Genomic DNA, 18,764 nt, shown 5'->3' with positions numbered 1-18,764 from the left:
GTCAATTGAATTGAATTAGACACTAATAGCAACTATAATGCATGACTTGTTACTCAGGACAGCTTGTCTCGATTCCTCAGTATCATGGACAGAATTGCGATCTGATACAAACATGTCTAAACTCTGGGATATCTTAGACTAGGGCCAAGTAGATCCCGTCAGCCCCTCCCGTCCCTTGATGACATCCGCGGAACGGACAACACGAGGCGCATCTTCTTGTTCTTACGCTGGTGATGAGTGACAAGAAAGAAGAAAACTCCCTATCAATACTACTTACCGTATCTGACAAACAAGAATGACTTGAAATAATAAATCAATTGGCCCTGGTGAGGCTGAAATTGACCCTGCAGCTAAGAGAGATTAGAGACATGACCCTTGAACTTGGCTCAGCCTACCTTAGTAGGTAGGTAGGTAGCATATAATATTAACTGTGTCTTAAGTGGGAAAGCTGAGATATTAAAAACCCTTTCATATCTATCAGAACCGTTCATGCCATTCAATCAAAACAAGCTCATGTTGAGAAAAGAGACAACATCACATCATGCAAAACACACATTCTCATCTTACAGAAGTGGGGGAGGGGCAAGACGATGAGGAGGGGTCATCAACATGAGGCCCAGGACAGGGATCTGATAAGCGACCAGCCTCTAACAGCACACACGCTGGTTCTAGTCAACTCTTAGAAGAACAGTATGTGAACAATATTATATGAAGTCGTGTGAGTCTGAATTACATATGCTCTCAAGTATAAATCCCCGTCTTCTCATTAAAAATAAGTGTCATTTCATGGAATAGAGAGACATTGCCTGGCCTGACCTGGGATTACTTCTACAAACACGGAATTTCAGCCCTTGTAGCACAACACAATATGCACCCTCTCAAAGACGCACAAGACATGCCGTGTCTCTGCTGGTCATTGCCCGCCAGGACTTCCAGCTCCATCTGTAAGAGTCAATAGCCGAATACCCTCCCGAAAAGGCGGCTTCTCACAGCCATCGTCTCATTTAGTAGTGATGGCAACACAACTGGTTCCAAAGACACGTCTTTCTACCAACACGTTTTTGGGAAACTTTGCTCCGAGTTTTGGGGTGCAATACATGAGAAACCGCCTCATACTGACTCACTATTTATCTCTTGTGCTCTCGCCGGCCAATTCTCTGATGCTGCAAGGCAAGCCGATAGCAGCTGTGCAATCCGCCAAACTTCCAATTCTTTTGTCTAGCCCGTCTATTCCTCTATAGACCATGTCCCTGTTCTGTATAATCCATGTCCTCTATAGAAGCCACTTTCAATGCATCTATCCCGTCTTGGCTCCGTTGTTCAGCTCAAGAGTGACCTGTAATATTTTATCATGATCAACACAGACTCACAAGCAAGCAAGGGAATATTGGAAAAACTCACCGGTCCATCATTGACAAGAGCCACCTCCATCCATGCCTGGAATTGGCCATCCTTGACTCTCTCCTCCATATACCCAGCCTTGACCTTTTGCACAAAGTAATGGTATAGCCGGCGCGCTTCCTCCGGGTTGGCTGCGCCGTGAAAGTCAGGCTTGGCTCCCTTCTTTGTGCTAGCCAGTAGAGTGAACTGCGACACTGTGTTTGGATATTACGTCTCAGCCATTTTTGTTTTCTCCCTTCTGTGGCTGGAAGAGAAGAGGGGAAAAAGAAAAGAAAAGAAAAGTAAGGCTTAGAGTCAGAACTCACCGCAGAGAACCTCGCCGCCAATATCGCCAACGCTCTTCTTCCACTAGATTTCCCAAAAAAAAAAAATCAGATTGAGACCTTGAGTAAACGATATCAAGGCCAGTTCTTACCTTGATGCCCTCCTCATCATCCCACAACTTCATCCTCAGGACCTTTGCGGCCATGAGATCGGCCTCCTTCTCTGTATCCCCAGGGGCTACGGCCGCAAAGGCCAAGACTCCCTTGCCGATCGACGAGATCATCTCCTTGTCGACGGTCACGGACGCCGACAGGACACGCTGCAGGATGACTATTTGAGTTGATGTTGGTCAGCTTTTTATCCCCAGCCCTCGTTTTTCATTCGCTTTGTTAGTTGGCTATTGAAATGCACATACCCTTCATATTTGTGATTTATGAGTTTTTTTATTTAAAACTTGTGTAATTGAGAATGTGAGTTGAATTATCGGTTGGGCTTGAGTCAAGCTCTTTGTATGTAAATGTTGCTCCGTAGCCGGATCGGCATTGGTTCCGACTTTACCGTGTAACTTATCACTCATTTCTAGATACCATGAGAAGATTCTTATTTCAGCATTTTACTTTGAGAGGAGTCATGAGAGTTTAGGAGAATTAAGACGGTTACAAAGACAGCTTTCACATTGAGTTTTGACGTTAAACTATGAGCCGAATGTATCACAAAAGGACCCTTTCTAGGGGAGTCCAGCCGGCAATGAATGGATATGAATATCAGTCATGTGAGGAGCGTCTAGCGATGTGCTACATGTCCGTACTATGATGCTGGCACTTATGCATATAGCCTTTAGCGAAAAACCACGTCATTGAAACTATCCCGCAATTGCAGCATTGAGATATCACGCCATTATTGAATCTATAATCAATGCGTTACTCAGTAACCATTATTTGTCGTGAAATGATTGATTGAAACCAGCCATTAATTGAGTTTTCTCCAGGTTCAATCGGTAATGCTCGCTATTCTAGCCCCCCAAAACTCCCCTGCGACCTGTTTCAGCAGCTAGCCGCGCCTCACTCCAGTTGACTCGCGCTCTTTTAACCAATGAAAACACTGCGGCTGCTTGGCCTCATCATTAGCATCCACACTCCACATCTCCCACCTTGAACCTTAGTAACATCAAATGCTGGCCAGCCTGTCTCTGTCTTGTCTTTAGCAACCGCATCTCATCTACCAACCGTTCGCGGAATTGAATTCCCTAACAACAGATACTGTATCATCACGTCATTATATTTAAAGACGACGATTCCTATCATTTGCGACGCGCGGTTTAATCCCCCTAATAAAGCCTCCCCTCCCCTTGCGCTGCCACTTCCTCCCCCGACCGGTGCAGCCAAGGACGCACAACAACGCAGCCCCCGGCATAGCAGTCGACCGAGACGAGCCCTGACGAACGACTAGATCCTGCGCCCGAGAGGCTGCATATATCTATTCATAATGGCCGCAAGGAAACTGGCCCAAGAGGTCGACAAGTGCTTCAAAAAGGTCGCCGAAGGCGTGACTGAGTTTGAAGCCATCTACGAAAAGATCGAACAATCGAGCAACCCCGCCCAAAAGGACAAATTAGAAGATAACCTCAAGCGCGAGATCAAGAAGCTCCAGCGACTGAGGGATCAGATCAAAACATGGGCTGCTAGTAACGACATCAAGGACAAAGCTCCGCTGCTGGAGCACCGGAAGCTGATCGAGACGGTTGGTCCCCGCTGACAAAAGCGAGCACGCTCGTACAAGTTCAATATTGACTCGGTTCTGTGGAAATAGCAAATGGAAAAGTTCAAGGCAGTGGAAAAGGCCATGAAGACGAAAGCATATTCGAAAGAAGGTCTATCAGCCGCCGCCAAGCTCGATCCCAAGGAGCAGGCAAAGGTCGAGGCCAGCGAGTTCCTAAGCGGTATGGTCGACGAGCTTGAACAGCAAATCGAGACCCTCGAAGCCGAGGGTGAATCGATACAAGCGACCATGAAGAAGGGCAAGAACAACACCGCAAAGGCAGAACGCATCGCCGAAGTCGAACGGGTTATCGAACGACATAAGTGGCATCAAGGCAAGCTGGAGCTCATCAGGAGATCCTTGGAGAACGGCGGAGTTGAGCCCGAGCAAGTGACCGACCTAGAAGAGAGCATTCGATACTATGTGTCGGACGGCATGAATGAGGACTTTATGGAGGATGAGGAGATGTACGAGGAACTGGATCTTGAGGACGAGGAAGGCACCTACGGCATGGGCGCCGAGAACGAGAAGGGCTCTTCCCTGGACGCGCAATCTGTGCAAGAGGATCTGACACCCGAGACTGAACTGCCAAAGACGCTGACGAGGAAGGCGCAGAAGGAAGTCGATCCAGTACGGAGAACGTCTTCCCAAACAAAGTCGCCTTTACCTGCACTCGCAACGCTTCATGCTCCTCTACCTACCATTAGCAATGGCAACTCTGGAACACCAGTTATGAAGCCCGCCTCAGTGCCCTCGAGGCCTGCTGGAGAGGGTCTCAAGTATGCCTCTGCAGCTGCAGCCGCAGCTGCAAGTGACAAGAACAACGTGGGTATTTCCCCGTTACCTCCACCACCTGGCGCCGCATCTTCAAGTATATCTCCATTGCCACAATCTCGAAGCAGTGCTACCAACTCCCCTGCTACATCCTCTGCCCAGCCCGCTTCTCAACAACCAGAGTCCAAGCAGCCCACGCCGGCGCCAGCACCTGCTGAACCCGAGCCTGTGTCTACGCCAGCACCCGTGCCAGCACCTACAAAACCGTCCAAGCGATCAAAGGCTGCTGGAAAGCAGGTTCTGGTGCCCGAGACCCCAGCGCCGTCAAAGCGTGAGTATATCGTACAACCGTGTTTGATCTCGATTGCTAACTCCCACATAGCCGCAAGGACAAATGGCACATCCAATGGTGTCAAGCCTACCGAGGAAGAGGAAGAGTCCATCTACCATCTGCCAGCATCATTGCAAGATCTGGTTGATACCTATGAGACTTCAAGAAAGCGGCCATACCCTCCCTCCGCACCATCAGCATTGCGCATGATGACTGCCAGTCAGGCCAGCTGCCCCGATGTTGTGGATGCCGATGTGCCACGAACATACCGGCCCGAAGTGCCGGTACCCCCAACCGGATCCAACTTTCCCCGTGAACCGCTCCCCCTTTTCGACGACCCGCGGTTGTACTCGCGCATCGATCCCGACACTCTGTTCTACGTGTTCTACTATAAACAAGGATCCGCTCAACAGTACATGGCTGCCAAGGCTCTCAAGGATCAAAGTTGGCGATTTCATAAGCAATATCAAACATGGTTTCAAAGACATGAGGAGCCTAAGAACATTACCGAAGATTTCGAGCAGGGAACATATCGATTCTTCGACTATGAGAGCACTTGGTTAGTAGACTCTCATTCATTAATTATGGTGTTCTATGCTGACGTGAATGCAGGATGAATCGACGAAAAGCCGATTTCAAGTTTGCCTACAAGTTTCTGGAGGATGAGGTTTAATCTTAGATTACCCCAACATCAAACGATCGCCTCTCTTTGGTTTGTGTGAGAAATGGAATGGAGCTATGGGTTCGGGCAGTCTGTACTTTGGTTTTGTGACCTCCCGGAGAGGGCCACATTAGGAGCACAGGGAGATAAGAACGGTATTAGCGGCAGCCTCATCTTCTTTCCCTAACCTCGCTTTTGTTGTTCTATGGGACAGGTAAATATACTACAAGGGTCGTTAGTTACCCCATCTTTTGAGAATATGAAATACGAACCTTTCGAGTGCCGGGCTGCAGCCCTGGATGACAAGACCTTTCGGTATATGAAAGCAAATGTGACCGGTCCGTCTGCCTTGTGAATCCTCTGGCAGATAGCCATCCACGAAGGCAGGAAGCGGTGAGAAGCCTAGTTTTGGGGGAAGTCGGCCACCTCTTTTGTTACTGCAGCCTCATAATCGGTTGGCTTTGAGGGCCGAGACTTTGCTTAGTGGCGCACCGCCATGTTATGTGCCTGCCTTGCTGACATTGTCTCTGGAGCTCCTCAATATGCCGACCAATGCTGTGTCTGCTGTAATACATCCTTGGTAAGGCGTTCTAAACGATAGATTCTCAATCGACGAACTCAACGTTGAGGTTGCTGCATTGCTGCCCAAGGACTGAGAAGACGCCGAATCCCGAGAGCTTCTGAGATAGTATAACTATAAGAATAGAACCAAATTCGGTAGGGAGCCGAGTGTCTTGTCATTGATCTTAAGACTCTGCTGTTCCCTTTTCTCCATCAGCTATGCAAACGTAACGCCTTGTGTGGGTTGGTATACTGTTACCTTCAACAAGACAATGCTACACTTGTAGCACATTTCACATCATCCAAACGACGTGGCTCTCAGAGATGACAATTCATTCGAGTGGTCGAGACACAGGCAGATCCTTGCTGTCCTCAGGGTACAAATGCAACTGCAACTGCAACTACTTGTGCTATCTTGAGCTTTCTCTTTACTCATTAAGCCTGAGCTGACATGTGTATGACTTGACTGAGAATGCCACGACACGATAAATTTCAAGCTTTACTGCTAGGCGAAAAGACCGTTAAGAAAAGGTGTGTGTTATCATCCGAAGTCAAGGCTAGCGAAATGGATGCATCGGTGGCCTTGCCGTTGCCGATACAGTTGCCTCTTTCATATGCACTCGGCACTCTTCAGTATGCCTATCAAGTCCTGGCAAGGCAATTTGTTCGTTGGCGTTTGTCAGCCGCCGCATTTGTCGGTGAGGTTTGCTCCTCTACGAATGACAAGCTTGCGGCACAGCGACACAGTTCTGCCCTTGCTGCCACCCATCACCAAAGTCGAAGGATTCATCTGAGAAAAGTCGCCGCCCGCCCCCAACTGGGTCGGAGTTCGCCGTAAGAGTTGACTGGGATATGAAACGGAGCCATTGGATGATAGATCAGGAAGGCTTCTGGAAGACTTCTATGCCCGTCATGCGCTCTTAGAGCTTCGCGGATGCAGATCCATGGATACGAGAAAGGGGCATCATTGAGCGGGCGTCAATTCCGCGCAATGAGCGACATGGATCAGTCTTCCTGCCAGGTCGTCATAGGTAAGGAAGGGTCCTGGGGTAGTGATGTGTCCGATGACCTGGTCAAAGACAATGATTTCATGGCAGGCGAACCATTTTCACCTACACTTGTTGTCTGCAACTTCAGACAGCCTCACTTATACATCTCAAGCTCGCCCAGAGACTTAAACCGCGGTCTATTGAAATGACCGAGAGTGATCTATCCGGAAGATTTTCCTGACGGTGGCATGCAAGTGCCGGAGAAGGATCCGCTAGATCACACAAATAAGATAAGGCGCCCAGACTTTTTCTTGATCAGGCATAGAGACGGTTGCTGGTTTTGTTACTAGCCCGGCGCCTTGGAAGACTGCCTCGTCGATTTTTTGAGACATGTCAAAGTGGCTGCAATGTGAGAGACCGATAGACGCAGGACAAGTTACACAACACTGAGGGTCAAACAAACAAGTGACCGAATTGTGGGGAGCTGTGAAAGGTGTGGTAGATGGCGGAATGACGATGCCGGGTTTAATTTGTCTGTGCTTTGGTTGTGTCAGACACATCGAGGCCGTTGAATGCTATTTGCCATTACCTGACAGAATGTTGATCAATCAACTATCCCCAAAACAACTTTATTTCGCTGCCTGCTGAAGCACGATGATCTGTTCTTGGCTATCACCAAAGGAACAGCCACTCTATTGGCGAATCTTTTGAGGTTTCTCCATAGTGTTGAGGCTCGTGCTTGTGCTTGTGCTCATGCTTGTGAACATCGGGCGGCTGTTTAATGGCTTTGCACCACAGAGATCGACATAACAAGCTGGCCTTGCAGTGATGGCGTAGTGCTAATGCGAAGCATCGACTTTAGGCCGCCGCATAAAAGTGCATGATGTGATGCAATAAGCTGGGAGAAAAAGGAGGATTGGGAAGAGATCGGATGTAAGTGTGGTGGGCTAACATCCTCTCTTTTTTAGCATTGCGATGGAAGGTGACCTGTGGTTGTAGTGAATTGGGTCATAGCTTCTTGCCTAGAAGACCAAATAGAAGGGCAGGTACGCAGGGGGTAGCTGCAAAGGAGCAGGAGGGGTAACCAGTGCGATGATGGTAAGTGGAAGTGATGGCAGGCAGGGCAGGTACCACCTAAGGTGCACTGCATCTTTCTTGTGCAGAGACAGGTAACTTTTTCCTACAGAAGGTACCTACCTCCTGTGCTGTAGTACCAGCTCTGCCTTGCTGTTCTGCCACCACCAAATCATCCTCAATTATCCCTCCATCGTCATTTTCAACCTGCCTCCTCTGACCGAAAGTCAAGATAGACGAACCCCGGGTCATGTCGATCTATTTCCTCCCGCTACCGAGAGTCAAAAGCGATGATTACATTCCGCGGCTAATACACACCCTTGCCGTTTCTTGCTGCACCGAAGCTTCTTTGAATGGTGATCAGGGTCACAAGCATGCAAATGAGTACTGGCCAAGCTAACTTTACCTTTGGTATTGACCGAACTTCGCTGCGCTGGCCTCGCACAGCCCCTATCCTACTATTGCATACAGCACAGTCAGTGTTCGCTTATCGCTCGTCACCAACTTTGTCTTTACTGTCATCACTGCCGCATCCACTCCCGCAAGCCCGTGCCAGAACCATTTGTTAATTGGTATTCAGCCCCAGCGCATTGCCACGCCCGGTCGCCGCCCAACCGGTAACATCATCAGTTGCCGATACCAACTAAGCATACCAATTATGGGCAAACTAAGCAATCGGCTACCCACAGCCTTCAACCTGCAGCCAAGACGAATCCCCCAAATGGGTTTCCACCCTTGCTTCTGACCAGAAGCTTAGTTCCATACCGTCAATTGTAGAATTCCATTGGACTTATCAGTCTTTTACACACTACTGTCGCGCCATTCACAAGTTCCGTTTAACCCGGAGCTCCGTAAGGCGACCACTTGTTCCTGAAGTCCTCTCCTTGACCTCTGAATGCGCTGCGTTAGCTCCTTTGTTACTGTTGCATCGCCCGCCATCTTTCCCTCTTCAGGACACCGGCCAAGAATGCATCATTCTCGATAGGATACCTACAACCTTGACGTGGTCTCCACGCATGCTTGTTGTTGGCTCCATCAAGCTTGACTTTACCCTGGTTCCCACCCAATCGAATAAGTCTCGATTCACTTACACATCACGAGCCAGCATGCGCCAGATGCTGCTGCTTCGCCTTCAACCCTTGTCCTGTATACAGTCCGCAGGGGTTATAAATGTAAATCAGGTATATTGCCACCGTAGAGCCTTAGTATAGATATTATCGGCATTAGTATATATACCTTAAAAAGACTAGTTTTTATATAAAAAGTAATATATTTATATTAAGCTAATAGTTTAATAGCTAGCTGCTATTCTTAATATAATAAATAAATTACTTCCTTATACTTAAGGCTAATTAAATTAATAGGCTTTTATTAATAATATTTTAAGCTATAATAATTATATCTTTTTATATATCTCTATTAAAATAATTAATATTATAGTAATTATCTATTTATATTATTATAATAGCTTATAGGTTTTTAATAATATTTAAATTAAGGCTATATTAAGCTTAAATTATAACTTTATAAGGGAAATATTATTATAAATACTTTTATATATAAAATACTATATATAAAAGACTATTATTATATTAATAAATAATATTTTCTATTCATTTAAGCTATTTAATTTATTAAATAAAGTAATTAATATAATTAAAAGGTTTAATATAATAAAATAAATTATTATTTAAAATATTATTTATAAAAATATAGATTAGGCCTTTTTAATACTTAATAGTAATACCCTAAGTATTTCTATTAGATTTAATATATTTTATACTATAGAAATTAATAACTTTTTTATTAATATAGATTATAATAAGGTAATAGCTATTTTTAATATTATAAAAAGTCTTTTTATTAAAAAAGATAATATAATTATAAATTTAATTATTAGGATAAAGCTAATAAGTAAAGGCATTATAATATATTATAATATATTTAAAATAAATTAATAAATTAATTTTAAGCTTTTTATTAAAATATTAAAGCCTAAAGCTAAAAATATTTATATTTATATTAATAGTATTAATATTAATATTTTTAAGATTTAATATAAAGAATTAAAAGTCTTAATAATAGATTTCTTAATAAAGCTAATCTTTAAGGAAAAACTATTATAAATTCTTAAGCTACTTATTAATAAGCCTCTTTTTCTAAAAATATAAGATATTTTTCTTAGGGATAAGAAAGTATTATAAGGTATAATTAATTTAATACTATATATATCCTATAACCTATAAAATATTAGCTAGCTTTATAAAGGTATTTTAAAATAATACTTTATAGTAAAGCCTCTAGTTATAAGATAGCTTTTTTAATTATTAATTTTATACTTAAAATAACTCTTAAAGAGAATTATAGCTATAACTTTAACTAGGTATTTTAAGAGATATAAATATATTATATTATAAAATATAGCTATTTTTATCTTTATATATATAAATATTAATATTAAATATTATTTTAATATAAAGAAATAATTAAAATAGCTATAAAATTAAAGTAATTATAATATTAAAAGTAATAAAAGTATTATTAAAAGAGATTACTAGTAATAAAAGCTATAGCTTATTATATAGTTATTTTATTATTTTTTTATTATATTAAAGGCTATATTATTTTAGGCTAGAATTTTCTATTTAAAGTTACTTTCTAGCCTTTATAGCCCCTATAAGTACCTTATAAGATCCTTATAAAATTTATATATACCTTAAGGAAAAATAGCTAATAAGGGGTAGCTTGCAGTAAAGCAGATATAAAGAAAAAAGTAGAAATTTACATTTATAACCCCTGCGGACTGTACTGTATACTGCCCCCTTGCGTTCCTCCAGTCCTCGGTCCTGGAACTGGTTATCTCTTAGCCGTCTGTCATCTAGCTCACTATGCTCTACCTTATCGTGGGTTGGTCCGGGTTCCATAAGTTGGGTTCCCCGGCAGCTACCCCGGTCATGCCCTTAACCCCAGAATGTACTCTGGAACCCTGACGACACTTGCTGGGCCTTGTTGCCAGATGTGGCCGCGGTTGTTTGTGTATGTGAGGTCTCTTACAGTTTCAAGTCCATGCTGCCCTTTACCTTTTGTGTATTACACGAGTGACTCCTAACCTCGCCTCACTGACCAATGTGCGATTTGAGCCTCACCTTGACTGACAACGTCTTGGCCTGTACTAGTGTACTTTCTGCAACACCCCTTCTCTCACATCTCCGTCAAGCATATAACAACCACTCTCGTCCTCTTTTCATTGATTCATCAATCCATCAACATCATATTAATTCTCATGCCACAAACTTCATCTCTTCCATTCCAAGACCGCCATCAAGATATTACTTTGGTTGCGGGCTATACTTGCATGTTCTTTGTATCACTTACAACCTCTCGCGAGCTGATTCATAACTCATCGGCTCGACCTCTCAAGCACCCGTGCTTTCCATATCCCAGCTGATTGACTGGGACAACAAACAGTTTCTCTACGAGAAACAAACTGTCAAAATAAAGACCATCACCATGGGCTCCAACCAGTGGTACAGCAATGGCTGGTATCACGCCTCTTCTCCCCAGGATCAGGTCTCATCACCTACAGAGTACTTTTCTGGTTACTACCAGTCCCAGCCTATGGCCAGAGATATGAGCTCTGGTAACAGTTCTCAGGCTTCTACTATTCCGGAGTCTCCTGTACCGCACAGCTACTATGCTCTGTACGGTTCATCACCGAACAGCTACTCTGGCTACCAACAAACACCAGATTATGAGCAGCAATTCTCTTCGGGGCAAGCCAGGACCGAGGAGTCTACCATTCCCCGAAGTGAAACGTACGTATAATCTATGATCCAGCCATGGTTTGTCTCATTGCTAACTCTTGTCTAGTGGTAACGACTGGCCAGTGCAGTGTCTTCACCCTGGCTGTCCTGCTCGCCCTTTCAAGCGGACTGCGGATCTTCAGCGTCACTACAAGAATACCCATGCTCCTGAGTCAAGCAAGGACGTCTACTTGTGTGACTATCCTCGATGCGGTCGCTCCCGAGAGCCCTTCCACCGTCGAGATCACTTCAGAGATCATCTCCGTGAATATCACCGTGAGGATATCCAGAAGCGCGGAGCAACTGTCAACGAGGAATGGCTTGAGGGTCGATATGCGCCCTCTAGCTGGTGGCGTTGCCCACGCTGTCTTGTCAGAGTCTACGTCTCCAAGAACGGCTTCGAATGCCCTGGGTGTAAGACATCTTGCGAGTCTAAGCGCAAGGAGAAGCGTCGCAGCCGATCCTGAATTCTATGAGCAAGGAAACAGCCTTGCACACAGAAAAAGCCTACCACAAAGCACCACAAAACATTACACTTGATGGCTTGAAAATACGGCTGAGAGTACGTCCACCAAAACTATTCAAAGCAAGAACTTCTGCAATGTGTCATCTATCTGTAGGCTGTTCTTGCTTTAGATGGCTCACCGACATTGAATATCTCTCACAGTCAACCCAGCTTTGATGGTGAAAGCCTTAGCTGCAGCTCTTGTGTACATACTGTTACATCAAAGGACGGCAAAACGACACTCAATTCGTCTTGTTTCCTCACATGCATGCAGCCCACCCACACCAAACAAACAACGCTTCTGCAGGATATTTCTGTGCCAGGCATTCTCAATCTTGGCACTTGCTCCTTCATTCCTGTCACTTATTACCATAAATGTCCTGGCGATCTACAGGAAAACGCCCATGCGTTGCAGATCTTATCCCCACTGGGGCGTCTCATCGCGCTGAGGCTGACTTGAGAGAATTGTTCTGGAAGCGGGTAGGGCGGGGGCAGTCTGTGGGGATTATTTCAGCGTGGCTGTGTATGCACGATGGATGTTTCTGTCATGCTTCCATTCCTTCTTTCGAGTTTCCTTTCTTGAATGGATCTACTGGGGTCTGACTGGGGTTCACGATTCAAGTTGAAGGCACCAAGATAAGAGTGCGTGTTTATTGGCGGGTTGATAACGCAGTGACGTTTGTTACGAGATATGAGGCCAGCACGGTACATAGAATGTGTTATTATATAGACGGTGGGGAGTTTTCTTTTTCTTTTCTCTTTGGTCAGGTAGTATTGTTAGAATTAATGGCGCATTTAGACAAATCATTATTGTATTCCATAAACATCTGAGCCCATGATAGCTACATTATGACGCCTCGCTTGAAGATGGCAATGCAACCCGACACTTTGTTTTCTCTTTACTCTCTTTAATGTGTCACATAATGGCAAAATCCCCTGTCCTGAACTTGTACGACGAGGCAAGAGATAAGTGAGTACAATAGTAGGAGATTATCCTTTGCTAGACCATACCCTAGTCGCACTACAAGGTTGTGTTCCCCGCCGTGGCCACGGACGTAGTGTCCGGTTTACACGGCGCCGGACTCTCAAAACTCTCCCCATGCCACACTGCGCGATATGGCGCACTGCATTTCCAGCTCGTGACCACATACGTAGCCTGCGGATTCTCAGACCCCGGCTGACGTCTGAGTCACATTCGAGCCATCGATCTTGCTTTGTTTCCAATGTTAGTCTTCCTCAATTGGATCATCGTCATAGTTGGGCATGGCGCGGAAATCGGGCCGCTCTTTGTCCCTGCGCTTCTTCCATCGTCTCCCCTTCTTTGGTTCATATAAGGTTACGGATGGTTTATCAGAGGGGGCACCAGCAGCTAATCTTCCAATGAAGAACTGAGGCTGGTGGAATTTGAACTCGGCCTGTATCGGTACTGGCGACGAGGGCTGAGCAATGATCGAGTCGTTGGCATCTGTGGTATCTACCTTTGCGGGGACCTCCGAGATTGACTGATCCTCCAGGTCAGAGTCTGGGTCTGTGCTCGAAGGTCTTTCCATCTCATCGTCCGCGATACCAAGTGTCTGTTTCATTGATAATGAGCTGTCTCGTGATATTGAGGGGGGCTCAGCAACATCACTTCGTGCTGCTGTTGGGCTCGAGGCTAGTGGTAAATCCTGAAATGTACAAGGACTGTTTGTCTTTTCGAGACCCAGTTCTCGTTTGGTCTGCTCCTTCGCCTCGTCGAGGGCTCTCCGGGTAGTTTCAGCGATATCGTTATCGAAAACAAACCTTTTCCAAATGTCGTCCTCGTCTTCCGGATTTAGTGTCGTTTTCCTGTCAGTGTCCTTTTCAGTCACTACTCCATTCCTGCCTTCGTTCTCACTTAATAAGTCTAGCAAGTCTCGACAATCGGTAGTCTTGTGTGGATTTGGCCGAGTCGAAAGTACCCAGTCACTTCGGCGCTTGACACAGGCATGCCGTCTATCATGGTTCAGGCTCTTGGGTGGTTCGTGAGTTTCTAGAGTAGTGGGAGAAGTTGAGTCGTCTTCTGTCTGTACTTCAGGGAGTTTTGGTTCGGAACTTAACATCTCGTTTTGTATACTGTCAGATGAGATAACATTAGATGACCTGCTTTCGCAGGATTGTAGTTGTGGCTCATCAGTTTGGCTCGATGGTCTCTGTCGTGGAGTTCGGGGTTGGACCGGGCTTTGTGTTTGCGAACGTTCCTCTGATGAGTTCCAAAAGTGGCTGATTCCAGGACTAATAGACCTTAGGGACTCGCTCATTTCGTTCGTTTGAGCTGGCTCTTTTGATGATATTATGGCCTTGGAATTCAACCATGAATTCCACCGTATATCTTCAGTAGTGATACGCTTGGAAGATCGCGTTGGGGCGCCGAGAACAGCAGTGGTACTCATATTCTCCTCCAAGTCAGGTGAACGTATGTTGAACATCGAGGGTTGTGTCCCCCGGGTCGGTTGTGGTTGATGTATGATAGGTATGTGAGCATTTGCAACGAATCTCGGTTCATCGGATTCCCCCCGCCTATTCAGTCTTCGGTTACTATTTCCATGTGTAGTATTCAGGGCACTCCTCGAGAGGCTAAATAGTTTGTTTCGAGAACCAAGCCGATCTGGGCTATTGTCGCACTTTCGGGGCCTTATTGTAGCCCTTGTAAGTGCTTGTACATTCGATGGTAGTTGGTAAGACGATATTGTTCCTATGTTCAGTGATCTGTCTGGGCTCGAATCAATGTGACTGGGGAGACCTTGTCGTGTATCAAAGCTTCGCACAGAGTTGCTTTCCCGGCTCCAGCGAAGGTTTTGACTTCCGATGCTGATTCTCATTTCTTCGCTAGACAGTCCACCCAGCGTTCTCTTATTATAGTGGCCATATTGATCGTATGCTGGGGGAATAGATGTGGGATCTTGCCTAAAGTTGGCGGTTCCTCGTGGTCGGGGAGAACGGTCTTTTCGCCAAGTAGAGTTTGCCATCAAAGGCTTCTGAGTGTTGACACCCGTCCAGTCATCTTTTTCAAGCAATCTACGCCTTTTGACCGCGATGTCCAGTTCTTGATGGTATTTCTTGGACTGATATGCCGGGGAAAGTTTGCCATCAGGCTTCGGGAGTTCAATGTTGATACCCTGAGCGAGGTCGCGACGAGGTGTTTCATTAACATCATTCTGTATATGTATGAGTTTTCTCTTTGGTGTTTTTTGTTTCTTTGCGGGAGTCGAAGAGGCCGAGTAGTGGTCCTGGGGTTGTTGTGGTTGTGGCTGTTTAATGTAATCGGGGACAAAGGATACAATGTCCAGGCCTTTGCTTGATGAGGGGGCATTCTTCCTGGCTCTGGCTTTGGCAAAGTATTGTTTTTGCCGAGCGGCGTCCTTGTCCCAGCCTTTACGGCGAGAGTGGCGAGCCAGTGCACCTTCAGTCCAATTCATGTTCGCCAGAAGGGAGATAAGGGTTATGTGAAGAAGTGAGACGAGCAGAGATCAAGAGCCTCTATTTAAGATTTCGAAGATGGCTAGTACGTGGTCCAGTAACTGCGGGAAGTTGGTCGGACCTGTAACTGCCTTAACACCTCTCAGCACTAACTTGGGCATCACTCGAGGAAGGTCCAATGGGAGACGATTAGGCAACATCAATCGCCTTATCACTCGATTTCAACCACTCCCACATGTTTGGTGTCTAGGTAGCTACCTCCATAGTAGAGAATGATCGAATTAAAGGTAGTATAATTAATTGTTGATCAAACATCTTCTAGAACTACGATAGGCGAGTGCAACGCTGTTGAGCCTGATCCGATACGATTTTAACAATAAAGTGTAATTGCCTCAAACGAAGAGATTTTGAGCTCTGGAAATGTAAATAATCTATCGCTTTTCTATGTGTTACATCATGAAGAGATGAATACTCCAAGATACAGAGGATGGAATAAGTTCACTTACACAGACTGATGTACAGTGTGTTTTGCAGGTTACGCCACTCCACACGGTGCTCGCACAGGCCAACTAAGCTTCGAGACGATGACAGTGGGGGAGCTCCCTTCAATCCCGTCCCTGGAACGTGGAGCTGCATTTAACATCTAGCGCCAAGACGACACATTTCACTAATAACCACAACTATCATTCTGCGCAAGACGAATCTTCTTTATATTTGCGCTCACTAAACTATCATCATGGCCGACGCAGAGGAAAAGGCCCGCAAGGAGAAGATTGCCGCCGCCAAGAAGCGAGTCCGTTCGCCCCTCCCTTCTTATTCCGTCACACGACTAACTCAATGCGATTCCAGGTCGAGCAAATGAAGAAGAAGAAGAAGGCCACTCCAGCCAAACAGACAAAGACAGAAGCAACCGAGACCCCTCCGCCCGAGCCTGCTGAGGAGAAAGCCGAAGACACTCCTGCGGCCGAAGAGAAACCCGCCGAAGAACCTCCCAAGGATACAGATAAGCCAGCAAAGGCGCCTGCCAAAGAACCAAAGAAGCCACTCAAGATCGAAACCAAAGACGGAGATGAAAGTGATAGCGACAGCGACAGCGATAGCGAGAGTGACAGCGACGACGAAAACTCGCCTGCCGCCACCCCATCCCTTGCACAGCAGTCCAAGTTGAGGTCTACATCTTTCCGCGCCGGCTCTACTCCTTCAGGAGGGGCAGCATCTCCTTTTAGCCCCAATAGCGAGACTGCACCGGATATCTACAGAAAGCACCTAGCTCGGATTGAAGAGCTGGAAAAGGAAAACAAGCGATTATCTAAAGACGCTGCCGATTCCGAGAAGAGGTGGCAGAAAGCTGAGAATGAGTTGGCCGACATTCGCGAGGCTGAGGGTGAGGAAAGTGGCAAGACCGGCAGTCATGATGATGGTCTTGTGGATAGCTTGGTAAGTAATGGGTCTGTCGCTTGCTCTTAAGCCCGCTGACACTTTCGCAGAAGAGCCAAATGGCCGCCCTCGAACGTCAAAATGCTCAGCTCCAACAACAGGTGTCGCGTGGACCCAGTCATGGCCATCGCCAATCCGTATCAATGGCTACACCACCAGCGGATTTCAAAGCTGAATTAGAGGCCAAGACAGCGACCATTGAGTCTATGGAAATTGAGATTTCAAAACTCAGAGCCCAGGCCGAGCGCCACGCCAGCGGATCATCATCGGAAAAGGAACAGGTCACTGCTCTCGAGGATAAACTTGCGCGTGCTGAGGCTGCGGCAGGCAAAGCCCAGCGCGAGCTCCAAGACCTCAAGCGCAACCTTGAGAGAACAGCAGAGAAGGCAGTGCGCGAGGGCAGCGAGCGTACGAGTGCTGAAACCAAGGTCAAGACTCTCGAGCATGAACTTGAAGAAGTGAAGAATGCGCGTGACGAGCTTGAGAAGAAGGTCGAAGCTTTGGATAAGAAGGCCACAACGCTTACCACATTACACAAGGAGCAAGATTCTCGTCTACAAGCAGTTAAAAAGGAGAAGGAGAAGGCGGAACACCAAGTCACTGAATTGCAAGAAAAGGTTGAGAAGCTAGAAAGTGAAAACACAAAACTCAAGAGCCGCAAGTCTCTAGAAGGCGGCGGCGGACTGGACGATGAAGGTGTTGACGAGCTTGAGGATGAGGAACGCCAGAAGCTCGAGAGGAAGATTCGTGCTCTCGAGAGTGAGGTTCATGAGCTTCGAAGTGGGGCATGGATCGAAAAGCGCCGTGAGCTGGAGGCAACAAGCCCAGGCTTCCAAGACGTCGACCTCTCGGGACAAGCCATATCTCCAACTCATCGAAGGAAGTCCGGCGCTGGTGGAATCGGTGATTTCTTTACAAGTGGCCTCAATGCACTCGCTGGGGGTGGTGATGATGAGTTTCTCGAAGACGATGATATGGACTTTGATGAAGATGCGTTCCGCAAGGCACAAGAGGAGGAGTCTAAGAGAAGAATCGAGCGGATTAAAGAGATCAAGCGATCGCTCAAGCATTGGGAAGGCTGGAGGTTGGACATTGTCGACATCAGGAGAGGGGGTAATGAAGGCGTGGGTGAGATCTTTGATGTTTGAGATGAACGTCGTTATTCGCGATGAATGTTTGGTGAAACGAGCTATGAGGATGGGATATATACTAGAATAGAAATATTCCGAGATGATATGTGGACAATTTCTTGATGATTTACTTCACTAAACTCGCATTTAGTCTTATATCTAGGCATTGCCTAGCTATACCCTAGGTCAGTCGGATTCGAGATGACAGTCAAAAAACAAGACATGACTTTGTGATAGCGGTCGTTGAATTATAGTAAGATCTAGCGGTTAGACCTATATTCTTTTAGCTCCGGATTGCCAAAAGCAGATGGAGTCAGCGAGCAAGGTAACAAAAATAGGTAGTCTCTAAGCATCAAGGCATAAGAGTAAACAACCCAAAGAGTCTGGTATAAGCGGCAGAAACTGGCTTTGATTTCGTCTCTAATGTTACCGCGGCCAACTTTCTAATACACTGAGGGAGAAGACTGTCGATACTGTTTCTGCCATTTCGCCTAAACAATACGAATTTGTCTCGGCATCTCATACCTTTTGTTTTCTATTCGGACGATGACCGTAAGGCAATATGTTGTCCCCGATGACGGCGCGGAGAGTGGATACTCGACCGGAGATCCGAGACGGAGAACGGAAATGCGTTCCGC

General features: G+C 46.0%; 5 protein-coding genes across 5 annotated transcripts; 3 read left to right on the top strand and 2 right to left on the bottom strand.

The window, feature by feature from the left end:
* Nucleotides 1-1,297: 1,297 nt before the first annotated feature.
* FSST1_006189 (D-tyrosyl-tRNA(Tyr) deacylase) lies at nt 1,298-2,087 on the bottom strand (the record flags this gene model as incomplete). The annotated part of the gene is made up of 5 exons (XM_083232534.1): nt 1,298-1,336; nt 1,402-1,595; nt 1,707-1,749; nt 1,817-1,995; nt 2,081-2,087. The coding sequence occupies 5 exons, from the start codon at nt 2,085-2,087 to the stop codon at nt 1,298-1,300; spliced, it is 462 nt and encodes a 153-aa protein (XP_083089619.1).
* A 1,063-nt stretch (nt 2,088-3,150) lies between these two features.
* On the top strand, nt 3,151-5,201 carry FSST1_006188 (Not1 N-terminal domain, CCR4-Not complex component-domain-containing protein; the record flags this gene model as incomplete). Its single annotated transcript, XM_083232533.1, has 4 exons — nt 3,151-3,405; nt 3,475-4,528; nt 4,580-5,087; nt 5,141-5,201. 4 exons carry the CDS (start codon nt 3,151-3,153, stop codon nt 5,199-5,201), a joined length of 1,878 nt encoding a protein of 625 aa, XP_083089618.1.
* Nucleotides 5,202-11,323: 6,122 nt separating this feature from the next.
* On the top strand, nt 11,324-12,083 carry FSST1_006187 (uncharacterized protein; the record flags this gene model as incomplete). The annotated part of the gene is made up of 2 exons (XM_083232532.1): nt 11,324-11,628; nt 11,684-12,083. The coding sequence occupies 2 exons, from the start codon at nt 11,324-11,326 to the stop codon at nt 12,081-12,083; spliced, it is 705 nt and encodes a 234-aa protein (XP_083089617.1).
* Nucleotides 12,084-13,347: 1,264 nt separating this feature from the next.
* On the bottom strand, nt 13,348-15,558 carry FSST1_006186 (uncharacterized protein; the record flags this gene model as incomplete). The annotated part of the gene is made up of 1 exon (XM_083232531.1): nt 13,348-15,558. The coding sequence occupies one exon, from the start codon at nt 15,556-15,558 to the stop codon at nt 13,348-13,350; it is 2,211 nt and encodes a 736-aa protein (XP_083089616.1).
* A 737-nt stretch (nt 15,559-16,295) lies between these two features.
* On the top strand, nt 16,296-18,144 carry FSST1_006185 (uncharacterized protein; the record flags this gene model as incomplete). Its single annotated transcript, XM_083232530.1, has 3 exons — nt 16,296-16,352; nt 16,409-16,996; nt 17,047-18,144. The coding sequence occupies 3 exons, from the start codon at nt 16,296-16,298 to the stop codon at nt 18,142-18,144; spliced, it is 1,743 nt and encodes a 580-aa protein (XP_083089615.1).
* Nucleotides 18,145-18,764: the final 620 nt, after the last annotated feature.

Source organism: Fusarium sambucinum, chromosome I, assembly GCF_050947815.1.
Source record: "Fusarium sambucinum isolate potato_lamoka chromosome I, whole genome shotgun sequence".
Taxonomy (NCBI): Eukaryota; Fungi; Ascomycota; class Sordariomycetes; order Hypocreales; family Nectriaceae; genus Fusarium; species Fusarium sambucinum.
Note: the sequence above shows the minus strand (reverse complement) of the source record. Positions and strands in the feature narration are given on the sequence as shown.